The sequence below is a fragment of the Nannobrachium achirus genome (assembly GCF_963921795.1).
Source record: "Nannobrachium achirus genome assembly, chromosome: 7".
Lineage (NCBI taxonomy): Eukaryota > Metazoa > Chordata > Actinopteri > Myctophiformes > Myctophidae > Nannobrachium > Nannobrachium achirus.
This window is the reverse complement of record NC_137816.1, coordinates 35,327,912-35,354,542: the sequence shown is the minus strand read 5'-3', so window position 1 is coordinate 35,354,542 and position 26,631 is coordinate 35,327,912. Positions and strand designations below refer to the sequence as shown.

Genomic DNA, 26,631 nt, shown 5'->3' with positions numbered 1-26,631 from the left:
TACGGTTATGAAAAAAAGCATTTTAATTTGTTTCTAAAATCATCTTAAACTATGTTCACACAGGATTTCAATTTCAAAGAAATAAACAAACCACAAAAGAAGAGGAAAAAAAGAAAATCATATATTGGCATTTCTACAATGAATCTGGTGGCAGCATCAGAAGCCCAGAGGGGACTGGAGGGCTTGTTTCCAGTGTGCAGAGCAGATGCCCTAAAGTCTAGCACTTCCCAGGGCCTCGCTACACCCTCTGGTGTCAGTCTATCAAGCAGCAGTAGGTAGAAGCGCCAAAAACAACCACACTCTTTGCCAAAAACCACAGAGGGCTCCCTCCCTCCCCTCAATCCAACATCACTCAGGCTTATTTTCTCTGTTGTATGGCCGTGTCCCCCAAGAAAGATTGCATATCTTCCAGTTGAAAATATGCCATTTTTGTCCAGGGACACGATAATGTGATGAATAAAGCAAAAATTACCTTTCTAAATGAAAACAAATGGTTAAACAGACAAACGTGTGCCAAGACAGGAGCAAAATAATAATTTACAATTAACAAAAACAAAAAACATTTTCTTAACATAATTCAACTTGGTTTTGTCCTCGATAGCAAAGGACCAATGGCCTATGTACCAGAAAATCCTGCGATGTCAGAGAAGCAAGGCTCCTAAAGCATGAAAGCAGCAGTAAGACAATCCACAATGACACATTACCCTGTGGCTTGCTGGTAGAAAGGCAGAAACAGCCCCTAGGTCAGCCATTCAAAACTAGCCATTTTTTTTAAATGATCAAATTTTGAGTGCGAATAACAACTAATAAACCTGTGTGACTCACCAGAAGATGGGATTGAGGACTGGAAAAAGATTTATTTGCAGGAGATACTGTTAATTTTATTGTCCAAAAATGGGGGACAATTTAGGATGAGGTCTCTGGTCTGATACAGGAATGGAAATTTTAGAATTTGGACAATGAATAAGTTGATGAAACAGACAGATGCTTAACAGTGCCCAAAACAGTAAGAGAGACACCCAGTGACAGGGGTGGGGAAGTGCCATTTACATGAGGGGAGACAGATGACAGAAAGAGACACTGACGGATGTCTTCCACTCCAGGTTCACAGTTCTAACATCCATGCATCCATCCCTGCAACACTACATCCAACTGATTTGTCTATACAGTATGTGATTTTAGTCTCTTATGCAATAGCTTTTGTACTTCCCTTTCAACTTTACAGTACAAGACACTATAGTGCACAAAATCTGTGACAATCTCTATCCCCATTGGAGCTCAGAGTGGAGGGCAAGAGGGCCATTGCAACAGCACTGCTTTGACTTTCAAGTCGATATGGAGCCCTGTGTTCAGACAGGGTTCCCAAGGTCAGCCATGCTACATTGCAGCAGGCAGGTGATCCAACGTAATGGGACCAGCGTGCTGTGCCTCAGTCCTGACCCGGGTCCTTGGCAGGGCCTCCGTCCAGGTAGATCTTGAGGGCCTTCTCCTTGCGAGGAGAGTAACTGACACGGTGTCCAGTCTTAAGCAGGCGGCTGCTCTCTTTCTTCATCAGCTCATTGCGCTCATCTTCAGACAAGTCCATAGGTTCTTCAGTGTTATCCCTGCACAGACATATGGCACAGTAATATACAGTATAACTGAGATTGTTTTGTGGAATATATAAGTGATATTTAGTTGTATAGGTGGAGTCGATACATGGGGAAGAAAAACAGACCGTTTCTATAATTAGACATCAACTTGACAGTGTCATGCTCTTACCTGTAGAAGACCACAGCTCCATCATCACAGATGTAAAGAGGCCACACATTAAGTGTTGACACCTTTGGGTTCCAGTCCAACTCCTGATGGATCTCCAACACAGAGATATCACAAGGAAAGGTTCCTCTCCCCTGCAGATAGAAATATACTTAGTCAATCATTTAATTTGTTTAGCAGGTACAGAGTTTAGAAATATATGGTTTGATACATACTGTGTAACAGAAGGTAGCTTACATACCTTTGCAAACTCCAGCTTTTCAAGAGGAATACGACTTATTTCACTGAGCTGCAGAAGAGTGTCAAGAATGAATCGTAAATGGACTTCATATCAATCAAATTCATTAGAAATTACCCTTGATGCTGTCATCATGGCAATTAGTTTAAAGAATTGGTTCCCAAACCTTTTAAGCTGAGACCCAAAATATACATTGTGTGTCTCCTCAGCACCCAAACATACAAAAATACCTATCAATTAACTTATCCACTTAAGCCCTATTTAAAAGTGACTGTTGTGAGATTAATCTGCCATTTTCAGTATTCTTATTTTATTTATGCTTTATATTTATAGATTGTTTTCATTGTTTTATTACAATTAAATCTTTTTTAAATAATAAAAACCTTACCCATAAAAATGGGTCTGCGACTCAGAAATGGCTCCCGACCCACTGTTTGGGAACCACTGGTCTAACGAGTGGAATCAAAGTGTCGACTGTATTCTCAAGTGATGCATAAAATAGCAATGTTGCTGTGTGATACTTAGTGAGGAAATATGACACCAATGCAAATACCATTGGATGTCCATGGGTTAGAATGTTAACAAGAGTGGAAAACAAAGGCGGGTCAGGACAAGGAGTGTGTCAGTAGCAGTAATTTGAGAAGCAAGGTCAAACACATTACTGAATGTACATTAAACACTGGTATTAGGTTGGACCAAGGTTAATATAGTTAAAGCTACAGTCTGTAACTTTCAAACCCTGGTCTCCCACAAGACCGAATTTCTACTGTTTACCTTACCCGCTTATCTAGGGGATATATTGTGCTTATGAGCACTAAGTGTACTAGCTGAAACCAGGGTTGAAATTCCTTCAAGGGAGAAGGGCGACCACTTCCAACAACTGCAGATGTGCCAGTTTATTGTATTAACGTACTTTACCATACAGAGTGGTTATGAGCTTATAGATCTGCCATTTAATCTGCTAATTAATCTTTGATTAGATTCTTTTTAAAGCAAACATTTTTAACTCAAATCTTTGCTTCCGGTGGTCCCTGGAACAAAATGTTTTTGTAATGGGGTCGGTGGCCAAATGACATGGAAAAAGCGTTTTTCAGAAAACATTTAGGGATTTTGAAGACATTAGTAGAATCGTCCTGAGATCAGACAGATGTAAAAATGCACACGTCACATACACGAGCAGATACACACCTTTTCCTTGAGTTCATCAACACTGCTGCTCTCCAGAACCACCTCCTGGAAGAGCTCCAGCTTCATTGTAGCCGGGCTCCAGCGTCTGGTCAGAACAGCCAGCTGGGACATGGACTTCATCTTCTCTGGTTCTGAATAGGACATAGGAAGCCATGGGCCATTACATTGATTCTCTAACATTTTAATTTCAAGGACCCCCATAAAGTTACAGACCTGTAAGGACCCATTTGGAACCCCATCCAAGGAACCCTGAGGGTCCCTGCACCCTAATTTGAGAACCGCTGCTCTAACACCATATTGGATGTGTACAATATCACTTAACAAAAAACAGCATGACACATTGTAATGTGTCTGTGGGAGACTGTAGATCCGACTATTTTTGCCATAATGCCATTGCTGGTGAAAGCGATTGCTTTTATGATTTAGAAAAATAGTGCCAACTAGATTTCTTGTCTTTTTTCTTCTTCATAAAAATTGATGAATTCAGGAAAGAATTAATCAATGGAGAGTGAGTACAAGGACACCGCAATGTTTTAATCCAGGTTGCCATTACCACAGCTGTTATGCAATTTGATGGGGTTTTCAGTAGTTTTTATGCTCCAGTGAGAAAGAAACTAGATGTTCATATACTTGGCATGAAACACAATGTGAATGTATTGCTCTAATTTGCTCATTTTAGAAGGAAATGCAGTTTACTGCTACAAATCCTGCTAAATGAATTCCATACCTTTTCATGGGATATCATACAATCCCTTTGTGAAAACAGTAATTTGTCTTTGAGCTTACAGCACCAGATGAAACAGAACAAATGTGCCATTTCCATGTAGAAAGTCAATACAGAGCGCAGCAGCAGGAAATGCACCACTGGAATGAATATTTAACAAAGATTGCCCCTTGAACAGCCATCTTTATAAGCAGCAAAAACAGACAAGGCTAATACAGGTCTTCCATTTCACAGAAACATTTGAATTTTATGTTACCATTGAGAACCTCCAGGAAGACTTCCCAGTTGGAGGAGATATTGATGTCTTCTTCATAGACATGGTAGTCCAAGAACACTGTACCCGGGTTCTTCCATGTCTTCTTCCTGAGACGGAACCTGACCGACCACACACACAGTTTTACAATAACAATATAGCTATGAGGCCAGTCCATCCATCAGCTTTAATAAAGGGTTATTTATGTATGTTGATCGATGTGAATGGCTAATAGTTTGAATGCTTAACCACTTGTCCTATACGTCATTATACGAACAGCAAAAGTAGATCTACAAGCTCACAATTTGCTAGTTTTGAAAATAGAATTTATTTTGACATTTTCCATCAATACCAAAATAGGGGATGTCAGGTTTTAATGTAGTTAATAATGACAAATGTGTTGCATCTAATTCAATATTAACTTTATTGTCACACAAACTGGAACATTTACAATGTCTCACCTGTCAATGCTTAGGTCCAGCTTGCATTGTTCTTTTAACTGAGGGAGCAGTTCCTCTTTAGACTGTCTGACAGTCATGCCCTTGGCAAACACAGTGTCCAAGAGAAACTTACAGGGCTGGAAAACACAAGACAATGCATGATGTCTGTCATACAAACTGTTTTACAGAACTTTCATAACAACAATGTCTTCACAGCCACAACTATGTTTTTTCTTTTTTCTTTTACATAATTCTAATTATTTTATGATTACATATTTGCAATAACAGGGGTAAACCCTACTTGTTTTATAAATAGGATAATATCATACAATGTAATAACAGGGATAAACCCTACTAGTTTTACAAATAAGATTATATCATACAGTGAAACATGGGTAGAGGGGAGACATACAAGACATTAAAGTACTGAGGAGTCGGATTCAATCTTAGTTCCTACAACCTCAAAAGGAACATAGTCAGTGCACTTACTGCACTAACTAGTTGAGCTACCAGGCACCTAAGAAATTGCCTATTGCTTCCACTTAAGACAGACACAATTAAAGGGGAATACCACTCATTTTCAACATTGAACTATGCCATTAATATACATTGAAGTGTGGAAATAAGAAAAAAAGTCCCTCTCCCTTCTGTGTTGCCTAGAACTGGCCTACCCTTTAAATTATTAAGTGTTTTAAATTTAGCTAGAGACACATCTGCTTTTGACATCTCCCTCTTGTCATTCATTTCTACCGAGGTGAGGTTTTATACCTGTTCCTGTCCTGGTCAGATGTGTTAGTTAAATTGTGATATCAAATGTGGAGTAACCCTGTGTGTTGAAGTCCAACGGAATTCCCACCGAATTTACTGTAAATATCCATTTATTCTCTGCAACTGTAGAGCCTGTACAGCTATATGGCTCAGAGTTAATACATTAAATGAATGTCATATGAAGAAATATGAAACATTAAGAGGCAAAAGAGGGAACAAGAAAAAAGGCAATACAGCCTTACCTCTTGTTCATTCACTAGTAGTTGATACACCTTCACCCTGTATTCCCCCTTTTTCAGTGCTCTTCCAAGTCGAATAGTTATCTATGGAAAAGTGAAGGGATTGGCTATTACAATCAACAGACTGCATTTGTGACACACCGAATCCAAAACATTAAAAAATACAATTAAAACTTGAGCAAATGTGTCATGCCAGACCTTGTTATCATCCGAGAAGGATGAGAGTGTTTCATTTAGCCGTACACTCTCAAACTCCTGGTTGTTGGCATAGACCCGGAAGACCTTGAACTGGGTGGAGGCGACTCCTACGAAGGGCTCCAGGTTCTGTTTGAATGCTGCCAATGTTATCCTCTTGTCCACGTGGACCAGTAAACCTGTTGTACAGGGGAAGCAACAACGAATCATTAATCGTCAATAATTTCCTTCCGTTTCAGTTGTGTTGGGTCATTGCTAAATGGTACATGTTGACAAAAAAAATCACACGTAGTGTGAAGGGGGCTATTTAGGAGTTAATTTCATGGGACACTGGGCGAACAACAAACTTTGAGCCGTTTGTGCCAAGATTTAGGCCATATCTAGACCACGCTTCAGTTTACTTTAAGGCCCAGGCGTTTTTGGGGAACCGGACAAAGCCAGATGTTGGAGGTTGGCTCCTTCCAGGAGCACCACTCAACAATGACACGTCCGTTATTTTAATAAGGTGACAATGTTAAATATTCTTAATGCCCAATATTCACTATCCCCGCTCCCAACATTTAAAACTTGAGTGTGGTGGTCTATGAGCAGTCAGTGATGCTAGTCAAGCATCTGTGGTGGTGAGTCTTAATTGCTTTCCTCTGCACTCAATTTACACTGCCATTTGGTTTAAACAGCTCAAATGCTGTAGGTAGCCTGCACAGCTTGACCCAACCCAGGCTGCTGGCTGTTGGTAGGTTAATCTTCCTCAATAGAAATATCTTGAGTCCAAAATCGTCTGGGGTTCTATTGAGGAAGATTAACCTATCAACATGTTTTGTTATGAATCCATTGTGCAGTCTGTTGAGCATAACGTTCACTACTTAAAACACCCACTCCAATAGCACGGCTACAGAAATCCCCACTACTCACAGATAGCATATGGCTAAGGCAGCTATAAGCCAGGCTGGGGAAACGGGCAATATCACATCACAGAGGCTGTTCATGTTTCACTATGCTAATATATTCATTTCCAGCAGTGGGAAACCCTCTCTGTAGCAGCTCTCCCCTTCATTTTCTTCAGAAATAACAGTTATTAATTATGAGGAGCAGTTGCATTGCCTTCTTTGTTGGGTTCTCATCCATGTGTCATGGGTAGCTTCCTTGGACACAAGCTATCCATGTATTTCAGGCATGTTGCTTGTGCTGCGGTTATATTTGAGCAAAGTTTAAATGGATCTTTGTCATTGTTAATTAAATGCTACCCAAAACAAACTATAATTTGTAAGTTTCACTTTCTTTCTCTCGCGGATCTGTGCATTTATTTATAATTACTAGAGATTCGGGCTACTACAGTATGTGGTCTGACTCCTCACATCTAGAGTTCCTTGTATCTTTAATGCCCATATATGGAGAATCTATGTATCCATCAGTCCTTGTTAGGGCTGCACGATATGGACAACATTTTATAACTCAGTATTTATGCCAAATATTTCGATATCGATACGATATACAATATCACTGTACAGATTTCATATTCATCAATATTATAAGTGCAACAGTGAAAACTAAGCATTATTCAAAAACAGCCTGTCAATATCACTCTTGATTTTAAGTGCTATTGGGTTCCCACAAGAGCTGGGATACCAGACTGAAAACCTGTGGGGCCTGACGAGCCCAACAGGCTTGGGGTGGACGCATTTTCATAATTAATTGTCGGACGACGATTTGGGTCGGACATATTGTTGATATAGCCTCTGCCTACCTATGGCATGCATCATGCACACTCTCTGCTGCTGCACGCAGCGTACAACTCCTGTGTGTGCGCTGCTCGCGCTAATGCTGCAGCAACGGAGACATAACTCTGAGCATGGAGAAGTCCCACGCTGAGATAAACGCGTTGTTGTGGTTTGATTGGAAGTGGCGTGCCGCTGAAGGGAGCTCCTAGCTTGTGTTCCCACTACTGTCCCTTGCATTGGATGTTTATTTTTCGGCGCTGTTGTGTGTGCAGTCGCAGTGCACTGTGCCAGCCTCGTCCGTCTGTCCGTTCAACACACATCACAAGTAAATCCTGGCTTATACTTCTTCATCACGGCGTGTTCCGTGCCAAAAGTGGCTGATCACAAAGCTCACAATGCCTCGCATCCGCGACGTTATTATTTGTATTATTTAATAATCAACGTAGCCTACTATTTAAACACTTTCACAAGCCACAGTGTGGCTTAATAGTTAGGTGGGATTTCAGAAAAAAAGAAAGGCCTTCTATAAGGAGGTTAGAGGCATTTGGGGGTAAAAGTTGTACCCAAGCAACATTTTGAGTTTTTGACTGTCTAATTTTACAGGTTAAAAACTCAGAACCCCACTTTTACCCCCAAATGCCTCTAACAATCACGTTTTTCTGAAATCCCACCCGACTATAATATTCACATTAAGGGTAACAAGCAGGCACGTTGCATGCACTGCACATTAGAACACGTTTACTAGTGAGTGTAAATCAGTGACTTCCTCAAAGAAAAAGAAAGGAGGGGGAAAGCGGTGGAAAATATAAGGGTCGGGCCTCGGCGCGGGTCAGACGCATTTTAATGATTAATGCTCGGACGTCGATTCAGGGCAGACAGAAAACTGTCGGACACATTTCAGAACGGACAGAAAAAAATGGGCCCGATCCCAGCTCTAGTTCCCAAACTTGTTATTTGATATTCTAAGTGTAGCAAAAGTGAAATTATTTGAAGAAAAAAGGAAAAAAAAAAAAACTAAGTAGTACGCTTACTTTCCTGGGCAAATCAATTTCACCCATATATTTATAAATAAATATATATGGGTGAAATTGAACTCAGTGATCACAAAAAGCAACGATATGGTGGGCGTTATATCGCTGATATTGAGATACTGATAATGCTCATGGTCTTATTGAGATAACGATATGATAACGATATATTGTGCAGCATTTTATAGAGATCCCTGATGGCATCAAAAAGGGAACTCCTTATATGGCCGAGTCATGGTGACATGAGCGTGACAACGTGGTCCACTGGCCGGCTGGTCCTCCCTTAAGCCTCCAATTAATATAGGATATAGGATGCAAATGAACCAATGAGCATATTCTGATATTTTTGAGCGGGGCTAACCGCTCCTACATCTATCTGGCTTTGTCGGTTTGTATGTACCTGTCCCACACTTGGCCTATTGGCCATACTTCACGGGACACCGCTCACTTCACACTGGGTGTGATTTTTTATAAACTGATAACAGAATAACCTAACATGCCTAGAAGACCTAACCTCTGAAACCCCAAGTCTGCTAAGATTGCTAGCATTGTGTTTTGTGGCAATTGCATCATAAAAGAGCTAGGAACCATACATTTTTGTGCATCCACAGACGAGGTGTCCAGTGGACAAGGCTCTGCTCTGAAGTAAAGGTAATGAGCTTCTGCCTTGCTCTTCCCGTTTTCGTCGTATTCGCTGTCCGTTCCGGAGTCTTCCTCTGCGGTGTCCCAGGTCTCTTTCTTGCCCTCGTGTGCCTTGGAGCGACGGCTGCTGGTGATGCTGTGCGAGTCCAGGCCGTTAGCCAATTGTATGGGCCCGCTGTCTGCGTTGCACAGCGTGTCACTGCTGTGGCTGGAGCTCAGTATATCACTGTCCACTGAGCTGGTGCTGCGGTCGTTATTCACCTCAGAGTCTGAGCGCTCCTCACAGACAAACTGGTTTTCAGGGTCAGAGGCTCCGCCGCTGCCTGCACCTGCGTTGGCCCCGATCCGGTTCTCCAACTGCCGGTTGTCTGCGGCCACACAGGCAGAGGAGGCGGAGTCGGGTTCCTGTGAAGGCGACTCAATATGTTCAAAGTCACTGGTATCTGAGCTTTTCTGGCTGTCACTTGTGCTAGAGCTCTGCTGCTGCTGGAGAGACAGGTTCTTTAGTTTCTCTGTGCTCTCTTCTAAGATGGCCTCTACAGACTTCCTGGTGCCCTTTGAGCCCTCTATTGACACAGAGTCACCAGCAGATTTTTGGCAGACAGTTCTGTTGGTCAGGGTACCAGGAGACTGTTCAGGCAGCAAAACCATGAGTCGGATTGTGTTCCCGTGTCGATCAAGCAGTTTCCACAAGAGTGAGTCGGTGAAAGTGAGCTGCTGATCTGCCGAGTCCGAGCTCTCTACAAAAACCTGCAACAAAAAAAGGAATAAGAAATCGCTCATCACAGATGACAATCCAATTCATTTAGTTTTTCTAATGAATATATACAAACACATACAGTACACAAAGCATCAAACAAAGGCAATTCTTATGTTTGGAAATTAATATCCATTCATGAGACAAAACAATAAAAATCTCCCAACCTTGTTGCTCCTGAAGAAACCCTCAGCTTTCAGTGTCTTGTTTGGGACACAGAGGAGCCGAAGGTCATTATAGCAGCGTTCCAGGACCACGCGCATGGTTTCTGCAGACAACTCGGTTGCCTGGGGACAAACAGTAGACACTACATACTCCTGATCTGTCTGGGGACAAACAGTAGACAGTACATACTCCTGATCTGTACGCAGCGTTGGACACCGAAAATAACCGAGCTGCAAGGTCACAATGGCTCACATCAGAACACATTGTGAGCTTGGAGATCTGCTATTTTCAGTTTGTGTGGAGGGGCCTTATACATATTGCATGTCTGTGTCACTTAAGTTACAGCTAATGTAGTATTCGTTTAGTCCAGAGGTCTTTTTTCCAACAATTTCGGGGACCCCCTGCAGTATCCCCGCAGACCCCCTAGGGGTCACGGACCCCCTGTTGAAGACCCCTGGTTTAGTCCATTTCATAGACTCAGTGGCGTTAGAAATTTTCAAATGAAACCAGCTTGGCAAAGGTACAATCACCTTTTAGATAGTCATTTCAAAGAAGTCTTTACAAAAGTTATTTCCAGTTTGTGTGAAAATAGGTAAGAGAATAAGCTTTTATGAATGCCTGCCATTGCGTCCTGTTTAGAATATAGTGTATTATTTGTTTGTCTCCAGCAGTCCAATACTTGCATGATACTATGGGAAAGAGAAAGATTGTGTCAACATGTGGTGCTCTGGAGTCTACCTGTGCAATGAGCTGTTTGAATTCAGTGATCGTCTGGTTCAGGTAAGCCCTGACACTGACTGGAGTAGCGATGGTCTCACTCTTCAGATCCACTACGTGAACCTTAACCATCACCTCTGCAAAAGAACAGATGCACAACAGCACAACCCATTAAATATGGCAAGCAATGAGTCAACACTAACCACTCTGGAGCTAATGGAGCTATGATGCATTCATTTCAGCAGTTACTACATCATTGATTAAATATCTTTTGTACTTGCAGAAGGCTTCTAACGATTGCATTAAGCTGTGAACTTGAGTTTATATAAATAGTACTTAATTTGTATAGAACTTCCCAAGACAATGTTACAAATTGCTGCATGAAACAAGCAAACGAAAACTAAAATTACAGGGACATAACAAGGAAGAGATCATAAAATGGTACATTAAAAAGATAGATTTTGTTTTAAATTGAGTATTAGATGCTTTAACCATTTAAGCCCTACTACCATCTTTTTTTTATGTCCCCAAATGTTCTAAAATATTATAGATTTGCAAATAATGACATGCCCAAAATAGGGACGCTAGGGTCAAAGTGTTAAATCTGCGTAAAACAAACTTTTATTACTCACAATGCACACTGCAAACAGAAATATAATATATACTGTATATATAATCGATTAGTTTGATTAACTGTTGCACCCTGTAGCAACTCATAATGTAATAACGGCTCATAATGTAATAAGGGCTCATAATGTAATAAGAAAAATGTAATAAAAACTCATAATGTAATAATCAGCTCATAATGTAATAAAAAAACGAGTGCATAACGTAATAATGGATTTTTCAATAATGTAATAATGTAATAATGTGTTACATTAAGAACCTCCACATAGGAGGCTCATAATGTAATACAACTTCATAATGTAATAATGTATTTTTATTACATTATGAGCTGATTATTACATTATGAGCTTTTATTACATTTTAATTATTACATTATGCGCTTGTTTTCTATTACATTATGAGCTGATTATTACATTATGAGTTTTTATTACATGTTTTTATTACATTATAAGCCATTATTAATTTATGAGTTGCTGCACACCCTGCCAACTTTGTTGATGAAGAATGGAGCAACTATCTGCTAAACATGCAGCAAATTAATACATATGGGGAACATTTAGCTGTACAAAGAGCATCCACAATGTTCAACATACAGTTTGTGATTGTATCGACACTGGGTGTTGATGCAACATCGATAATATCCCCATGTGGTCAGTATGACGACAGTCTGCCATTGCTGGTTCTGGGCCACTTTGCCGAACAGGCATTGACACTAAGGCTTGCCCACCTGCCCCTGGCAGGTAAATAAAACTTTGTGGCAGGTGAAGTTTGCTTTCAGGTTGCCCGACCGGGCAATTGCTCATTTGAGAGGGGACACGACCGTCTATAAACACAACACAAGATATCTTTCTAAACACCTGAACGTGGCCATACAAAAATATATAAAATGACGAAGTGTGAAACCATAGCAATCATAACTACCTAGGTATTTGGATTTGGAGGTATTTATGGTATGATTCAAAATTGTTATTGAGTTCAATTGAGTGGTAATTAAAATCTTACCTATCATTTTATAATGGACGATTTACTTTTTGGGCAAGTGTACATGACCTTTGGGCAAGTAGAACATGACCTGTACTTGCCCGACGGGCAAGTGCCTCTTAGACCGTAGTGTCAACCCCTGCCGAAGGTCATGGGGACCATTATGTAAGCCTTGATGGACCAGTCACACACTTGATTCAGAGAGCGCACCACTTCGATCTGTCCAGACCTAGGGCCAGAGTGAAGTACCGGGTCAGGGCCAGAGTGAGGGCCTTATGGCGAGAGTGAGGGCCAGATTTAGGGCCAGACCAGAGTGAGGGACCGAGTCAGGGCCAGAGTGAGGGCTAGACTTAGGGCCAGAGAGAGGGACAGATCGAAGTGGTGCGCTCTCCTCTGCTTCCTGGACTCTTTGAATCAAGTGTGTGACTGGTCCATCAAGGCTTACATAATGATCCCCATGACCTTCGGCAAAGTGGCCCAGAACAAGCAATGGCAGACTGTCGTCATACTGACCACATGGGGATCAACACCCAGTGTCGATACAATCACAAACTGTATGTTGAACATTGTGGATGCTCTTTGTACAGCTAAATGATCCCCATATGTATTCATTTGCTGCATTTTTAGCAGATAGTTGCTCCATTCTTCATCAACAAAGTTGGCAGGGTGTGTAGCAACTCATAAATTAATAATGGCTTATAATGTAATAAAAACATGTAATAAAAACTCATAATGTAATAATCAGCTCATAATGTAATAAAAAACAAGCGCATAATGTAATAATTAAAATGTAATAAAAGCTCATAATGTAATAATCAGCTCATAATGTAATAAAAATACATTATGAAGTTTTATTACATTATGAGCCTCCTATGTGGAGGTTCTTAATGTAACACATTATTACATTATTACATTATTGAAAAATCCATTATTACGTTATGCGCTCGTTTTTTTATTACATTATGAGCTGATTATTACATTATGAGTTTTTATTACATTTTTCTTATTACATTATGAGCCCTTATTACATTATGAGCCGTTATTACATTATGAGTTGCTACACACCCCTATATACTTGATAATAGTGTAATGCTGACCGCCAGGTTTGTACGGCTGGAACACTTGTTCAGGCCTGCGTGTTTCCAGCAGAAGGTCAAACATGTAGGAGGACTTGACTCCTCCCAGCAGCAGGCCCATTGGAGTGTCGTCCTCGCCCTCATAGGAGCGCTCCAGGTACTCATGGAACTCATCGTATTTCACCAGGCGACAGCAGTCCAAAGGGACCACGCCCTCCAACTCCATCAGCTGAGTGAAAGAGCGCACAGATATAGACCCAACTCAAACACAGACAAAATGGATCATTGAGTGACGAAGATATAATTATTAATACCTAATGTAACCACAACACCTCAGGCTTTGACGCCATACAAAAAGAACACATTGAACAAAAAAAAGGGATACTCAATATTTCTGGGGTGTGTGCACCCCTTGGGGTGCATGAGAAGAAAAATGTAATGGTGGTTTAATTAATGTAATAATTACACCATTAAGCCGGTAAATGTTTTTACCTAAATTAAAAACTTACATAATCATTCATCAATGAACCCAAAATGTACTTCCGCTGCAATTTCAGTCAATTTAATGAATGTCATTTTCTTTATTTCTTCACTCGTGATGCCAATGAGCTGTGTGTGTCCTAGCCCTCATCATAGCTCTTTGCAATTGTGACATTTGGAAAGCACAATAAAGCACATTGAATTCTCTTTCAACATTTTTTACACTGCTATTTTTATTCCATGTGATTTTAAAGAGTCTTTGAATATTGTGAAAAGCACTATACAAATAAAATGCATTATGATTCTTTATTAATGCAACAGTTGTGATACATTACACATTATATTTTCCAGTTTTCACAGGTAGCCTACCTTGTAGGCCATCTCTGTTGCTTCTCGTAGTGTTTTGTCTTTATGCACTTCCAGTTTGTTCTCCATCATCATCAACATCTTTACAGGATGCATGCAGAACAGCTTGATCTGAATGTAAACACAAAGCAGCGAAGATGGTCAGACAAGGTTATATTTCAGACTGGCAGCCAAAATCCAACTTTAGGACAGATTTTTGCTAATTAGATTTGAACCACATTCCTAGGTGGTGTGATGCGGTTCAAATGTGATTTCTAAAGATGTCTCTCAGTCTGGACACTGAAAACTGATATACTGTATAGTTTGTCTTAGTGTCGCTCGCCTAATTAGCAGTTCAGCCATTTTTGACAGGCGCATGGACGTACGAAAGTATAAGTTAAGCATTACTGACGTTACCACAGACACCAATGTACTAGATAGGTTTAATCACTTGCAAGTAACAGTGTGTTACTGTCAGTCCTAAAGATTGCTATTTGTGATTAAAATCTGATTCGCCTGCAGTCTGTTTGGAGGCAAATGATCCTTGTACAAAGCATCATGAACCAGAAGGCACCTTGCAGGTGTTGCGTTCAATCTCCCGCTGTCTCTTCTCATGCTCTTCAGACTCCTTCTCCTTCTGGACCAGACGTTTGATGTGCTCTGGGAAGTCCTCCACATCCAAGTACTCTGCAAATAATGACAGAGCAGCCAGAGACAGTGTAGGTCAAACCCCTGAGCCAGTTATCAGGTCAGATTAATATACTGTATAATGATCAATATACATCTATGGTCAAACTATAGGAAACCGCAACACAAGCCCAACAGCTGGAAATAATAGTAATAGGGTTGTAATAGTTCTATTAGTGTAGCCATTGTTTTATTGCAATCCAGTAATCTGTATTAAAAGGTGTAGTAAGAACTAGATTTAGTAAGAACTAGATGTTTCAATCACTATGATAAGTTGGTGCTCTTGAAGGTAGCAGTCAGGGTGGAGTGGTGAAAAGAGAGGGTAGGGTTCTTCATTGGGGTCATCAGGTGGGCACCCTGCTTCATCGACGTTTCATTGATTAGCCCACGTCGTCTCAGAAATGCGAAATGCATGTTTGACCCCCAGAACAACTCAACCTTTCAAACATGGCGGCCATGTTTGTTTACATATGAAAAAAAAACAAGATTTCCGATTTCTCATGAATACCTGAACGAATTTCCAAGCAGATGTTTTTGTTTGAAAGCTGTGAACGGCGTGCACACGCGTGGTGTATGATCCGTGCACCATCGTGCAGACATGAAGACATTAGGCTATATAACCACATAGTACATTTTCCTTAACTAGCATTTATCCCAGCTGAGCATTCTAAAATTATTGAACTGCTATCATTGAAAATGTATCAAAACCAAATGCTACTACTACTACTACAAAATGATTCAAGTCATTGTACTGCAGCAAAGAGTAAAACAAGTCACCACCAAAAAACATTATATTGAGGTTTCCTTCATTTTGACCATAGCATTGCGGGTTTACTTTAAATCCCTTACTTGCATTCCTTGTGGGATCTTTCAACCTATATATCAGCATGTATGCATTTGTAGAGCTGTTGAGAGAAAATAAGATGATAAATGGACAGAAAGAAAACAATGTATGATCCATGCCATCTAATGATTGTCTACGAATCAATATCTACATATTTAAACAAACTGGCATCCAAGTCAGTTAAGAGAGAAAACATTTTAGAACAATATTTTTTGTTTGTTCCATTCAAAAATCATCAACTAATAAAAAAGGTTTACAAATTATTTGCTCACAAAGGCTCTTACAGAAGACTTTAGAAATATTTAAATAGTATACTGTAACATAATCTGCATGACCCTGTTGAAGGCCACAAGCCGTTTAGGCTATCCCAGAAATACATTTCCTTTATTAACCTGCATGTAACCAAACATGAATAACACATACATCCCCTTTTGACCAATAGAACTTCATGATGCATGTGACCCGGGTTAATCAGTTCATAAGTATATTGGATTCAAATGCAAGAAAAAGATTTAATGGGAACACAACAAAGTTTCAGTCTATTAGACCTTCGTCAGGTTATCTTAAGGTAACCTTTGAACATTTTAGAAAATCTCGCCTATATAATGACATGCCCAAAATAGGAACGCCAGGTTTGAAGTGGTTAACATTTTACATGCACATATGCACACAGGGCAAGCATTTAGTTATAAATGTTCTCACAGTCAGCCTGCTGTGATCAACACAGTGGGTGACCTGCACAACACAACTGACCTGGCAAAGGCACTGGAATAATAGCCTCTGCTCCCTGAGGACCCTCCATATGTCTTCCTGATATCTTCCTGCGTGATCTACACGACAAAAATAAAAAACAGGACAACTGTTATTTACCATTTATAACCAAGTAGTCATGTGCTAAAGCAACAATCCCAAGAGAGGCTAATTGTAGCTTTAAAAGGACATGGATAAAAGAATGATTTGTCATCTTGGTTTATTTAAAACCTATATTAACTCACTTACTGCCTATGACAAGTATGACAAGCTACTGTATATAAATGCGTCCGTTCCGCCTAAGACGAGTATGACGAGCTGTCAATATGCTGTAATATGCGATCCATGAACCGTCATGCACCTTGTGCACGCACGGGCCCACGTTAAAGGTAAGCAAAATCCCGGCGGTGTGGAACATTAGAAGGGTTTCAAAATCGCAGTCAATGAGTTAACAGTAGCATTGATGTAGTGATTTAGTGGGTGTGTAGGTGTACAGAAATATCGCTTTGAGAGCTGAGGCTAACCTTGCTAACATGCTGATCATTGAAGCTGTACCACTGGCCATCACTAAAGGATTTGATGCAGGCATAATAATGGCCCCCTGCGGCGCTCCCAGAATGGACCATGACGGAGAACAGCTCAAAGGTCAACACACTCTAAAGAGAAGAGAGGGAAAACAGTTAGTGTGTTCAGATAACAATCAAAACAACTAGTGCACCATGTCCATCTTTGAACTCAACACCCAAGTCTAGTTCATCAATATGAACAATGATAACCCAATGATTGCCAATTCAATGGTGACAACTGTAAAGGGTGATTTATACTTAGTTGTAAGCTGGCATAGTGCACTGAAAATAGCCAAAGCTCACAACACGTTGCAGCGTGATACGTTGTGAGCTTTTAGATCGGCCATTTTCGGTACGCAATCAAGAATAAATCAGGGGTTAGCTTGAGGAAATGTTTGTACTAATGGGCTGCCAACATTTAGCCAGGTATTTAGTAGCATCAATACAAAATCCTGTTGAACAATAGTACAAACCCATGGGCAATGCAACTGAATGCCATTAACCATCAACAACAAAAATCCACATTAAATAGCATTTACGATGATGTTCGATTTTGTATACATATTTAACAATATTGGTGCTGGCTCACCTTTGGCTTCAACACTTTCTCAGTGGTGCTGGTGCTGTCCAGACAGATTCCCTCGTCCACACAGTCATCAGTGGAAAAGTCATTGCTCATCTGGTCACTGTGGCAACTGCCCTCGTTCTCTGCCCCACTGTCTGTGCAGCTCTCTGTCTGAGGCGATTTCTAAAAGGGGAGGCCATTCACAACAATGAACAGTAGCGGTCAAAGTAGAACGGGGTGAGACAAGGTCAACCATAACTCATGAAAGAATTATTAATGAATTTGTAATGACTAATAGGAACACCAGCGACGAGTTCATGCATAAAATTAGCACTCTGCTGAAGGCCTTTGGACATGGTTTAACTCAGAAAATGTTGAATCCCCACCAGGCCCTACTGTGATACTGCGTCTCACCTCATCCTCCACATCAATGAAGGGACTCATGTCCAGCTCTTCGGGGAAGGTCATGCGGTCATTCAGCTTGATTCGATGCATAGTGGTGTAGTCGAAGTCAAAGCGCTTCAGCTGCAATGTCAGCAGGTAGGGAAAGTGCAGAAACCTCAGCCCCTGTGAAAATAATGCATCAGTCAGGTTAGAGGTAAGGTTAATGGTCACGCACCATCTTCACTCAACATGCCTTCATGACCTTTTTTTCCTCACCTTACGGGCATCACATTTTTTTTTGCAGCGCTCACAAAAGTACTGGTTGGGCCCATCCAGAGTTTCTGGTTGAACAAACGCCTGCAACGCTTCTTCCTGTTGAAGCAAAATGAAACCATTACCACATCATTTAAAAATACAGCTATTACCATTACTGCCATTACAATTACTGCTATTACATGTAGAAATGATTTCCAATTAGTTACATTTTTGATATATGTAGAGATATTCATCATAAATTGCAATACATGTAATCCAACAAAATAAAGTCAATGTCTGCGTGAAACGACCAGAAAAGACAATACATGCTTTATTTCATTAATTTCTTCTGTCAGTGTGTAAAGCCAGAAGTATTTAGATGAAACGCACCACACTGCCAAAAGCCTGGCTGGCTCCGAAGGGTCTGATGACAAGAGGGATGTCCAAGTATGTATCGATCCTCCAGCTTTCATTGCCACACTCCAAACAGCGCACATAGTCCTTCAGCTTACCCTGGTACAGCTGGTTTATCAGGTCAGCCTGCGGGCAAGGCAAAACCAAGAGTAAGTGTTTCACATGTGGCACCAACGTTACCTAACAGGTTTTCCCCTAGAATCGTTTTTGGCCAAGGTCCTGGAAGGTCCTGAGACAACATGCATGCACACACACGCCATTCAAAGTATCATACTTTATACAGTAAGTGTTAATAAAGTCATTCTGTGCACAGAAGGCCATATGTACTCATAAGATGCTACCAGAATCTTTTATAAAACGTACGTTTACATTTCAATCAAATAGGCATTTATTTTTCACAAGTAAAGTTAGCCAAGATTTCACGTGCACAGACCTCAGTGCATAGACACAGGGAATTTAGTGTTTAGGGCAAACTCCTGAGATCAGAAATAGCAAACCCTGGAGCTTATTGGCCCCATTCCTCTGTTCTCACAGTAGGCCTTTTGTTCCGACAGTGGGATAGCATTCAGACAGGCTGCTGGGATTATTGTTCTAAGAAGAGCACTGGACAAGTTTCTCTTACCTGCTCCGTCTGCTTCCACTTTTGCTCCAGGGCATCAAACATGACCCTGCACAGCTCCTGGACATCATGTTGCTGCCAGGCTGAAACCATACATAAACAATATAAATAAATGCTCGAACACAAGGACATTTGGTCACTGTCCGATCTGATCTGGGTTATAGATGAATGCTCACCCTCACTGCTGTCCCAGCCAAAACTCCGAGTCACATCAGTGGTTTCAATGGCCCGTTTCTTACTCGTCTGCAGCAGAACAAACAGCCTCTGCAGCTGGTAGGGGATGCTGGTTACTCGGTCCTCCTCAGACTCTTCAAACTCCCAGCTGGAGGAAAAAGTGGATGCAGAAAACAAGAGTTGGAATGTTGTCTTGTGATGGAATGTAGGATGAAATAAAAGGCTCCATGGTCACAATCACTTACTTGTACAGTGCATTTCTGAACTCCGGAGTCATGAACAGTGTTTGGAGAAGGCTATTCAAGTAGCAGGTCATAGCTTGATTGACCAAACCCACGTATCCTAAACAATAAGAGAGAAGGAGTGAGAGGGCTTGTAGGAACCTCAGGAGATGCTTTCTTGCATATGGAAGGACATGAACTACCTGTGTCAGATTTATTGAGGATAGAAGAGTAGGAGTAAGAGGGACTGCTATAGTCGCTACCACATCCCGCAGTGCTGTCTCTTGGCAGGGGTCCAATAAAACGCTCTTGGGAGCCGTCAAGTCCACTGCTGTCTGCTGTTCCCGACTCATCCTAATATATCACACACAGACAAGTCATGCTTTTGCAGCTACGACACCTTAATTTCCACACAGGGATCAATAAAGTATATCTATCAATCCATTCATCTATCTACAATTACAAACAACTTAACACGTACTATTCAATCTAAACAAATATACACACAGTCTGGGAAATCCAACTTATTCTTCTAACACTCACCGATGCAATCTGAGGCTGTTCTCCATCTTTGTCTGTAAGCTGAAGAAAATTCCTCTTCCCAGCCTCAAACCCAGATTCAGACAGGGGCATTTCACTGCGGTGGTCCAGTGGTGCCTATATTGGGGGAAGTAGTTTTGACTGATTAAATACTTTATCAGACAGAAAGAAGAACAAAACAGCACAAAGGTACAGTACAGTAAACTAAAACAAATGGTTTTCCCAAAACACATTTTAGAATTCAGATAGAGTATGGTTTTCCAAATCATTGTCTGTGTTCAAAGCTGGGGGAAGAAAAACAAGGGGGGGAGAAATCAGCTTACAAACAAACTCAGGTTCCCAATGAATTCATTTTGAATAGCTTCTCCTTATGGAAAGTACCTTGCAGCCAACAAGTGCATAACCATATATGCAATAGAGGACTGGCGGAGGAGGAGGCAACATGCAAAAGACTGCAGTGGAAAGAGTGCCTAATCCACTGACCTACTCAGTGAGATAACTGCAGCCATGGCACCTGGGCTCTAGCCTGGGTCAGCAGCAGGATTAGCCAAGGCTCAGTACAGAAAAAGGAGTAGAATGCATGCATACATAATAAGCACATGCACAATGACAAACCACATGGTATATAAACTCCTAGTCCGAGTGGAGCAAGTGAGCTCTTGCTCTCACTTAAATGTTTTACACTGTTTTTCAATGTAGGGTCCGAACACCAGCAGGAATCCAAATGGACCGTTGTACACGGACTCTGAGTTAAATTAATACTGAGGATTTTACAGTGTGGATAGGGGTCCCAGAGCAAGACAAACTGCATCAAAAGGGGACGTGTGGCCTGATGCATAGTGTACTCTATTGTCTGTGGATGTAAATTATCTTTGCTAAATCCAGCGCATTTACATTGTTCATTAAATAAAGTGTCCTGTCTAAACAGATGAAAGTATTAAAGGAGTAGTTCACCCCCAAAATGTATTTTTCTACCGATTAATCATGCTATGGACTATGGAGACTTGAGTTCAATAAAGAAACATGTATTTGTCACATTCCTAAGACAAAAATATGATTAAAGTAAATTTACCACCATTGATTCCCGATGATTATTGAACTCAAGTCTCCATAGTCTCCATAGCGTGAGTAATCAATAGACATTTTCATTTAGGGTGTGAACTACTAATAATCATTTATTATTATTCAAAGCTTTAGTTGTACATACTACATTTCTATATATAATGTGTGGTTGTCTCAATATCCCAAGCACAGCCTTGGCTTCTAACGGCACACAGTAGGAAACACTGGTCTAGTTAAATGAGTTGTGTAGCTCTGCATCAAAGAGGTACAGCAAGCAGCATGCGGGAATAAAGATGGATATATGTAATTTCTAACCATGTCAGCTGCATTGCCCCAAATGAGGTCAAAGGTGCCATTCACGTAGCCTGCTTTGTGGGCAACCTCTTCAAAAAGTTTGGAGAGCAAGGTGGAAGCAGGCAGGTTGTGGGTCAGTCTCTCATTTACAGTCTTTGCATTGGTGGTGTCCTGAATAATACACAGCACTCTGGGCTCTTCAGCTGCATTGTCTATCTGCGAAACACAGGGGAGGTAAAAGGTAAACATGAAAAACAACTTGCCTAAGTTCCATTTTAAACGCCATGCCATCAGAGCAATAACAGCATGAAATTCATGCTCTCACACCCACAGAGATCCCACGTTACAGTTGTTAAAACATTCCCGAGGCTATAGCGGAACTTCATCATTACAAACACACTAAAATAATACCCCAGTTGTGTTATGCAGTTCTTATATGATGCATGGTGGACTACAGGAGTAGTAGCTAGCTGTTAGGTTTGTTAAGGGCATAGCCAAAAACTGAGGTCAGTATAGCCCATGGTACCAAAATAAAACTTACGGTTAAGATAACAGAAGAATGTATCAGTGGGTGGGTGGGTGTGTGTGTGTGTGTGTGTGTGTGTGTGTGTGTGTGTGTGTGTGTGTGACAGAATAGCCGATCTACATCACATTGCGATGCCATGTACTGATCCTTTCATAAATCATTAAAGAAGTCTTCAATTTCTACTTAGCATAATGCACAGCAAAAATAATGAAAATTCACTTTTGAGATTTTCTGGTCTCAGACCCATGTACGGTATTCTAATAATATTCAGAAATACACATACTTTGGAAAACAAGTTGCGTTACAACATCATGCTAGAAAGCTAGATGCAGTAACAGATTATAAAATCAGTAGCCTAGTTATTATTATTAAATACAGTTTAGATATAAAACCTTGGTCTTTGCAACCAGTTGACAACCATTGTTCAAGCAAATACATTAATTCCTCTGCACCAAGAATTTCCTGCATAATGGGTTAGATATTTGTATTACTTACATCACCCTCAAATAAACATTAAATAAAAATCATTAGCAGGCCCAACACTATGAAGTTCTTCATGCAACACAGTGCACACCACAACTCTTCTACAGCTATACACTCTCCTTCAGTCACACACAGGCAAAATAAGGTCGGGCTACCTGAGAAAACCTCTTCTTCATTTCATCAAATATATTCTGTCTGCAACTCCAAAACAAACCCTAATATACAGAGTATGTTGGGAAAATGACAATATTGTGAATTAAAACTGGAAACACCAAGTTGTGCAACATCAACAGCCTTTCAAAATGTAATCACTGGGAATCAGACTTCATACAAACTAGACAGCACTTGCTAAAGCTAGCAAGTTCACTCTGCACTTCCACATGTAGGTTTCATTACATCTAGACAATTGCGTCCTAAATTGTTTTTCTTTTTTCTTTGCATGTTTACATTTGCTCCATATGAATTAAAATGTTACAGAATTCCAGTGGTGTCTGGTGTGCGCTGTTTGTCTTCAATGTGTCTCTTCTCTCTGCTCTGCCCTTGGTGTGTTATCTCTCTACACTCAGTCACTCACCGAAATAAAGCATAAATGCATAGAATAAATCTTAAATGTTACCTTTCCCTTTGGCTTTGCTATGATCGGTTGTTGTGACTGATACTTGGAGGGCAGAACTAAAGAATACTGGAGGCCAACGATTGGCTTAATGTTACACCCCAATACTTGTGAGAATTTGCTAGTAAACTTGTTATTGAGCTTGCTGTAGCCTACACCTACTGTATAATGAGTGCCTCTTGAACTTAATAGTTCAAGCTAGGCCTCCCCAATTCCACCATCACAAAGAGTAAATTTTATCATGAACAAGTGTAGGATTTAAATGTATGAATGACCACAATTAATGATATCCTTATTTTCATATTACATTTACTGACTGCCTGCTCCCACACACATGAAACCATCCCCCACCCATGTCATTTTGTTGGTCCTTGTGGGATCTGCATGGACCAAATCCAATTTCAGTCCTCTACCAGGAAGTTGATAAGTGGGCCCAGAAACTGCTTCTGTGTTACGAGATTTGCCTGAATTATTAACTATTACCGCTGGTCATTTGATTATTTGATTCTACATCTATGCTGCTGCCGTTTGTTTGGCTTGTAGTGTCATCAATGTGGACTATTCTGTCTCTGTTACATTGTTTGTCTATCATATCATATGCCCACTGTTTGACATAATGTCAAACAAGACATATGACATATGTCTTATTTGAATTATCCAGCAGGGTTTTTTTGTTGTTGTTTTTATCGAGTTACCAGTAATTAAGATCACATTTTGTAGTTTGTCATGTTAGCCTCACAGAGTAATACAGTAATTCAATAGTGAAAGTAAAAGGCATTGTACACATTCAAGTCTGTGTTTTTGAACACCTTTTCAACATGAATAGTGAATGGCGTTTAGTATGGACCAAATCTAAACATAAAGGATCTTTTTTTTATGGGAAATATAAATATGTAAAATATGTGACCTACATTGTAAAAGGACAATGGTGGACAGGTATGCTACTGGGCACAGTGGGAAGCATACAGTGTAAATCTAAGAACCCGAATGACCAGTATAAACGTAGGTATCAAATAAGTACAGCCATAATAACTCAATACACGGAATAAATGTCAGCGAGATCATGGATAGGCTATTGAATGCACCGTCGCTTATATTACTACGCTAAACAAATGACGCATTTCCAAGTGTTGACGGTTAAACCACGTCATCCTCCTGCACGATTTAACTATGCGTAATTTCACACACCATTAAGTTTGCCGAGTTTAACCAAAAACATGAAAACCAACTTTCCGGGCCCACCCAATAGATTAGATAACAACACTATCATCTTTTGTCAGAAATGGCCTGTCTTGTTCAGATAAGTTTAAAGTTTACCACTGGTATAAAAAATAATGGTAACAGGCTACCGCTAACTAACGACAACAAGCTGCTTTTAAAGGGAATGTTTACCAAGCAAGAACACGTTAACATTCGCTAACAACTAAACAAATAAAAAGTTGAAGAGTTTGCTAAAGGTCTTTGGCTACATCAAAACAACCAGCTTTGCTGTCTTTACTCGTACTTCGTAGCACGACGGTGTCGCTCTCCAAAAAGAGCAGATCTACAAAGCTAACAACTAGCTTTGTAGATCTGCTCTTTTTGGACAGGCGATGTTAAGCTAGCAACCAGCTGCGTTAACCTGCTAGCTAGCGATGACATGTTTAGACATTAGATATTAGATAACTGTTGTCGTGACGTTATTAGCTGCTGCCTGGTCTAGACGACGAGCCTAGTAAGTAAACCACGTTTCTCATTTAAAAGGTATTTATTTGTAACAATTTGTTATCTGAGCTAAAAGTTTCTCAGAGCTAACAGTCAAACTATAGCCGCTAGGCTAGCTGTTACTATAGCCTTGTCACGGAAAGAAAAGGCCGTTCTGGCCGTTAACTGTTTGCTCATATTATGGCCTGAAAATGTTTTAATTGCGACCGTGTTTTCATAATATACTAATGATAATTGTGCAGTGTGTTATGTGTATATTATGTTCCCCATTAAAAAAACTGTTGAAAATGGGGAACATATATACACATAATCTTTTATTATAATTTGACACTTGCTTTGGCAATGCAAACGTATGTTTTCTCTTGCCAATACAGCTCCTTTGAATTGAATTATGTTCCCTGTCAGGGACGAGTGCTTGTCCATGTTGTAAGTCAGTTGTTGTACCACAATCAGTCCCAATAACAAGAATAAGGTCTCACCTCTCTGGGTACGAGCTGGTTATCTTCGTTGGGCACCATTTCCATTCGGGCGACACTTTTTTACACACACATCTATCCAGGTTAAATGTCAACGGGACAACACGACGGCGCAGAGGACCAGCAGCATTGTGCGCGTTCTGGTGGCTTTAGGTTGTGCCCCTCGCCAGTTCTGCTATTATAAGGCGAGTACAACTTGGTGAAACTTGGCGGTGGCTGGGCTTCTGCTTGGCTTATCAAAGTGACACACTTTCTCTCACTCCGCTTACCAAACAAGCACAAAAGTAAGCTAACACCCTGCGCCCAGTGCGCTGCTGATATCAATGGAGAAAGATGGCCGATGCTCGACTCCGCGAGACTTCAGTCACCGTGTCAGCGTCACGTGATCAACATCCCATCCAGACTCAAGTACAAGTACCAGAGAGTACTCTGGTAAGTACCAGACTGTCCAAACCAACTCGAGGACGAGTAGGCCTACACAAGACCAGTGTCACACTCACAGGGGTCATTAACCCCATAATAAATCATCATCAGTCATGTTGGCCTTGTGGAGGATTTTCTTTGTCATTTTTGCCATGGTCAATGGACATAGAACATGTTTTTAAATAATCAATAATATTACCAGAAACACATAAAGAGATTGTAGCCATGATAACAGGTCTGTAACTCTGAGTGTACAGATGTAACCAAAGGGTCCATTTGGTCCCATTTGTACACTCTCAGAGTTAAAAAGTTTGAGAACCAACCACTGGTATTGGTGGACTCATAATGTGCCATATTGTCATACATATTCTGAAGAAAACCTGGAGACTTGACAGTCTTTATGATCTAATAAGAACATTATAATGGTATGTAAAAGAGAACTTCTTCATCAAAACATAAACTGAATTTGTATTCACAATTTAACTATCCAGGCAACTGACTTGATCCTTCTTCAATAGTAATACCATGTGATTCTGATATCAGTGGTTATTTTTTACATGTCAGACAAATAAGCGGGAAAGAATGCTGTCAGCGACACAATGGTTTCATCTTCTGTCTAATTTAGACACAAGATTTAAAACAAGACTTCAAAACAGCCCTCTATTCAAACAGGTCCAAATTACAAGCCTATG

General features: G+C 40.5%; 1 protein-coding gene across 2 annotated transcripts; it reads right to left on the bottom strand.

Moving 5' to 3' along the window:
• Nucleotides 1–23: 23 nt before the first annotated feature.
• On the bottom strand, nt 24–25,817 carry usp47 (ubiquitin specific peptidase 47). 2 transcript variants are annotated; one of them, XM_080729265.1, is made up of 29 exons: nt 25,520–25,817; nt 22,879–22,938; nt 21,736–21,930; nt 20,362–20,475; nt 20,022–20,172; nt 19,843–19,939; nt 19,600–19,745; nt 19,427–19,506; nt 18,781–18,930; nt 18,412–18,507; nt 18,166–18,318; nt 17,776–17,934; nt 17,145–17,276; nt 16,624–16,700; nt 15,876–15,931; nt 14,914–15,026; nt 14,364–14,471; nt 13,536–13,743; nt 10,852–10,967; nt 10,116–10,235; nt 9,143–9,941; nt 5,807–5,982; nt 5,612–5,692; nt 4,623–4,738; nt 4,165–4,283; nt 3,185–3,315; nt 2,000–2,047; nt 1,762–1,892; nt 24–1,604 (listed from the first exon to the last, which is right to left on the bottom strand). In XM_080729265.1, exons 1-29 carry the CDS (start codon nt 25,562–25,564, stop codon nt 1,430–1,432), a joined length of 4,152 nt encoding a protein of 1,383 aa, XP_080585391.1. In that variant the 5' UTR covers nt 25,565–25,817; the 3' UTR covers nt 24–1,429. The 2 variants fall into 2 exon arrangements, with proteins under 2 accessions (XP_080585391.1, XP_080585392.1); XM_080729266.1 differs by lacking the exon at nt 22,879–22,938.
• Between the last annotated feature and the right edge of the window lie 814 nt (nt 25,818–26,631).

Coding starts and splice junctions, on each gene's coding strand:
- usp47 (XM_080729265.1), bottom strand. CDS start 25,564: ATGGAAATGGTGCCCAACGAAGATAACCAGCTCGTACCCAGAGAG. Junction 20,173..20,361: donor AACAGCCTCAGATTGCATCG/GTGAGTGTTAGA, acceptor GTGATATATTAG/GATGAGTCGGGAACAGCAGA. Junction 15,932..16,623: donor TATTCCAGTGCCTTTGCCAG/GTCAGTTGTGTT, acceptor TTCTCTCAACAG/CTCTACAAATGCATACATGC.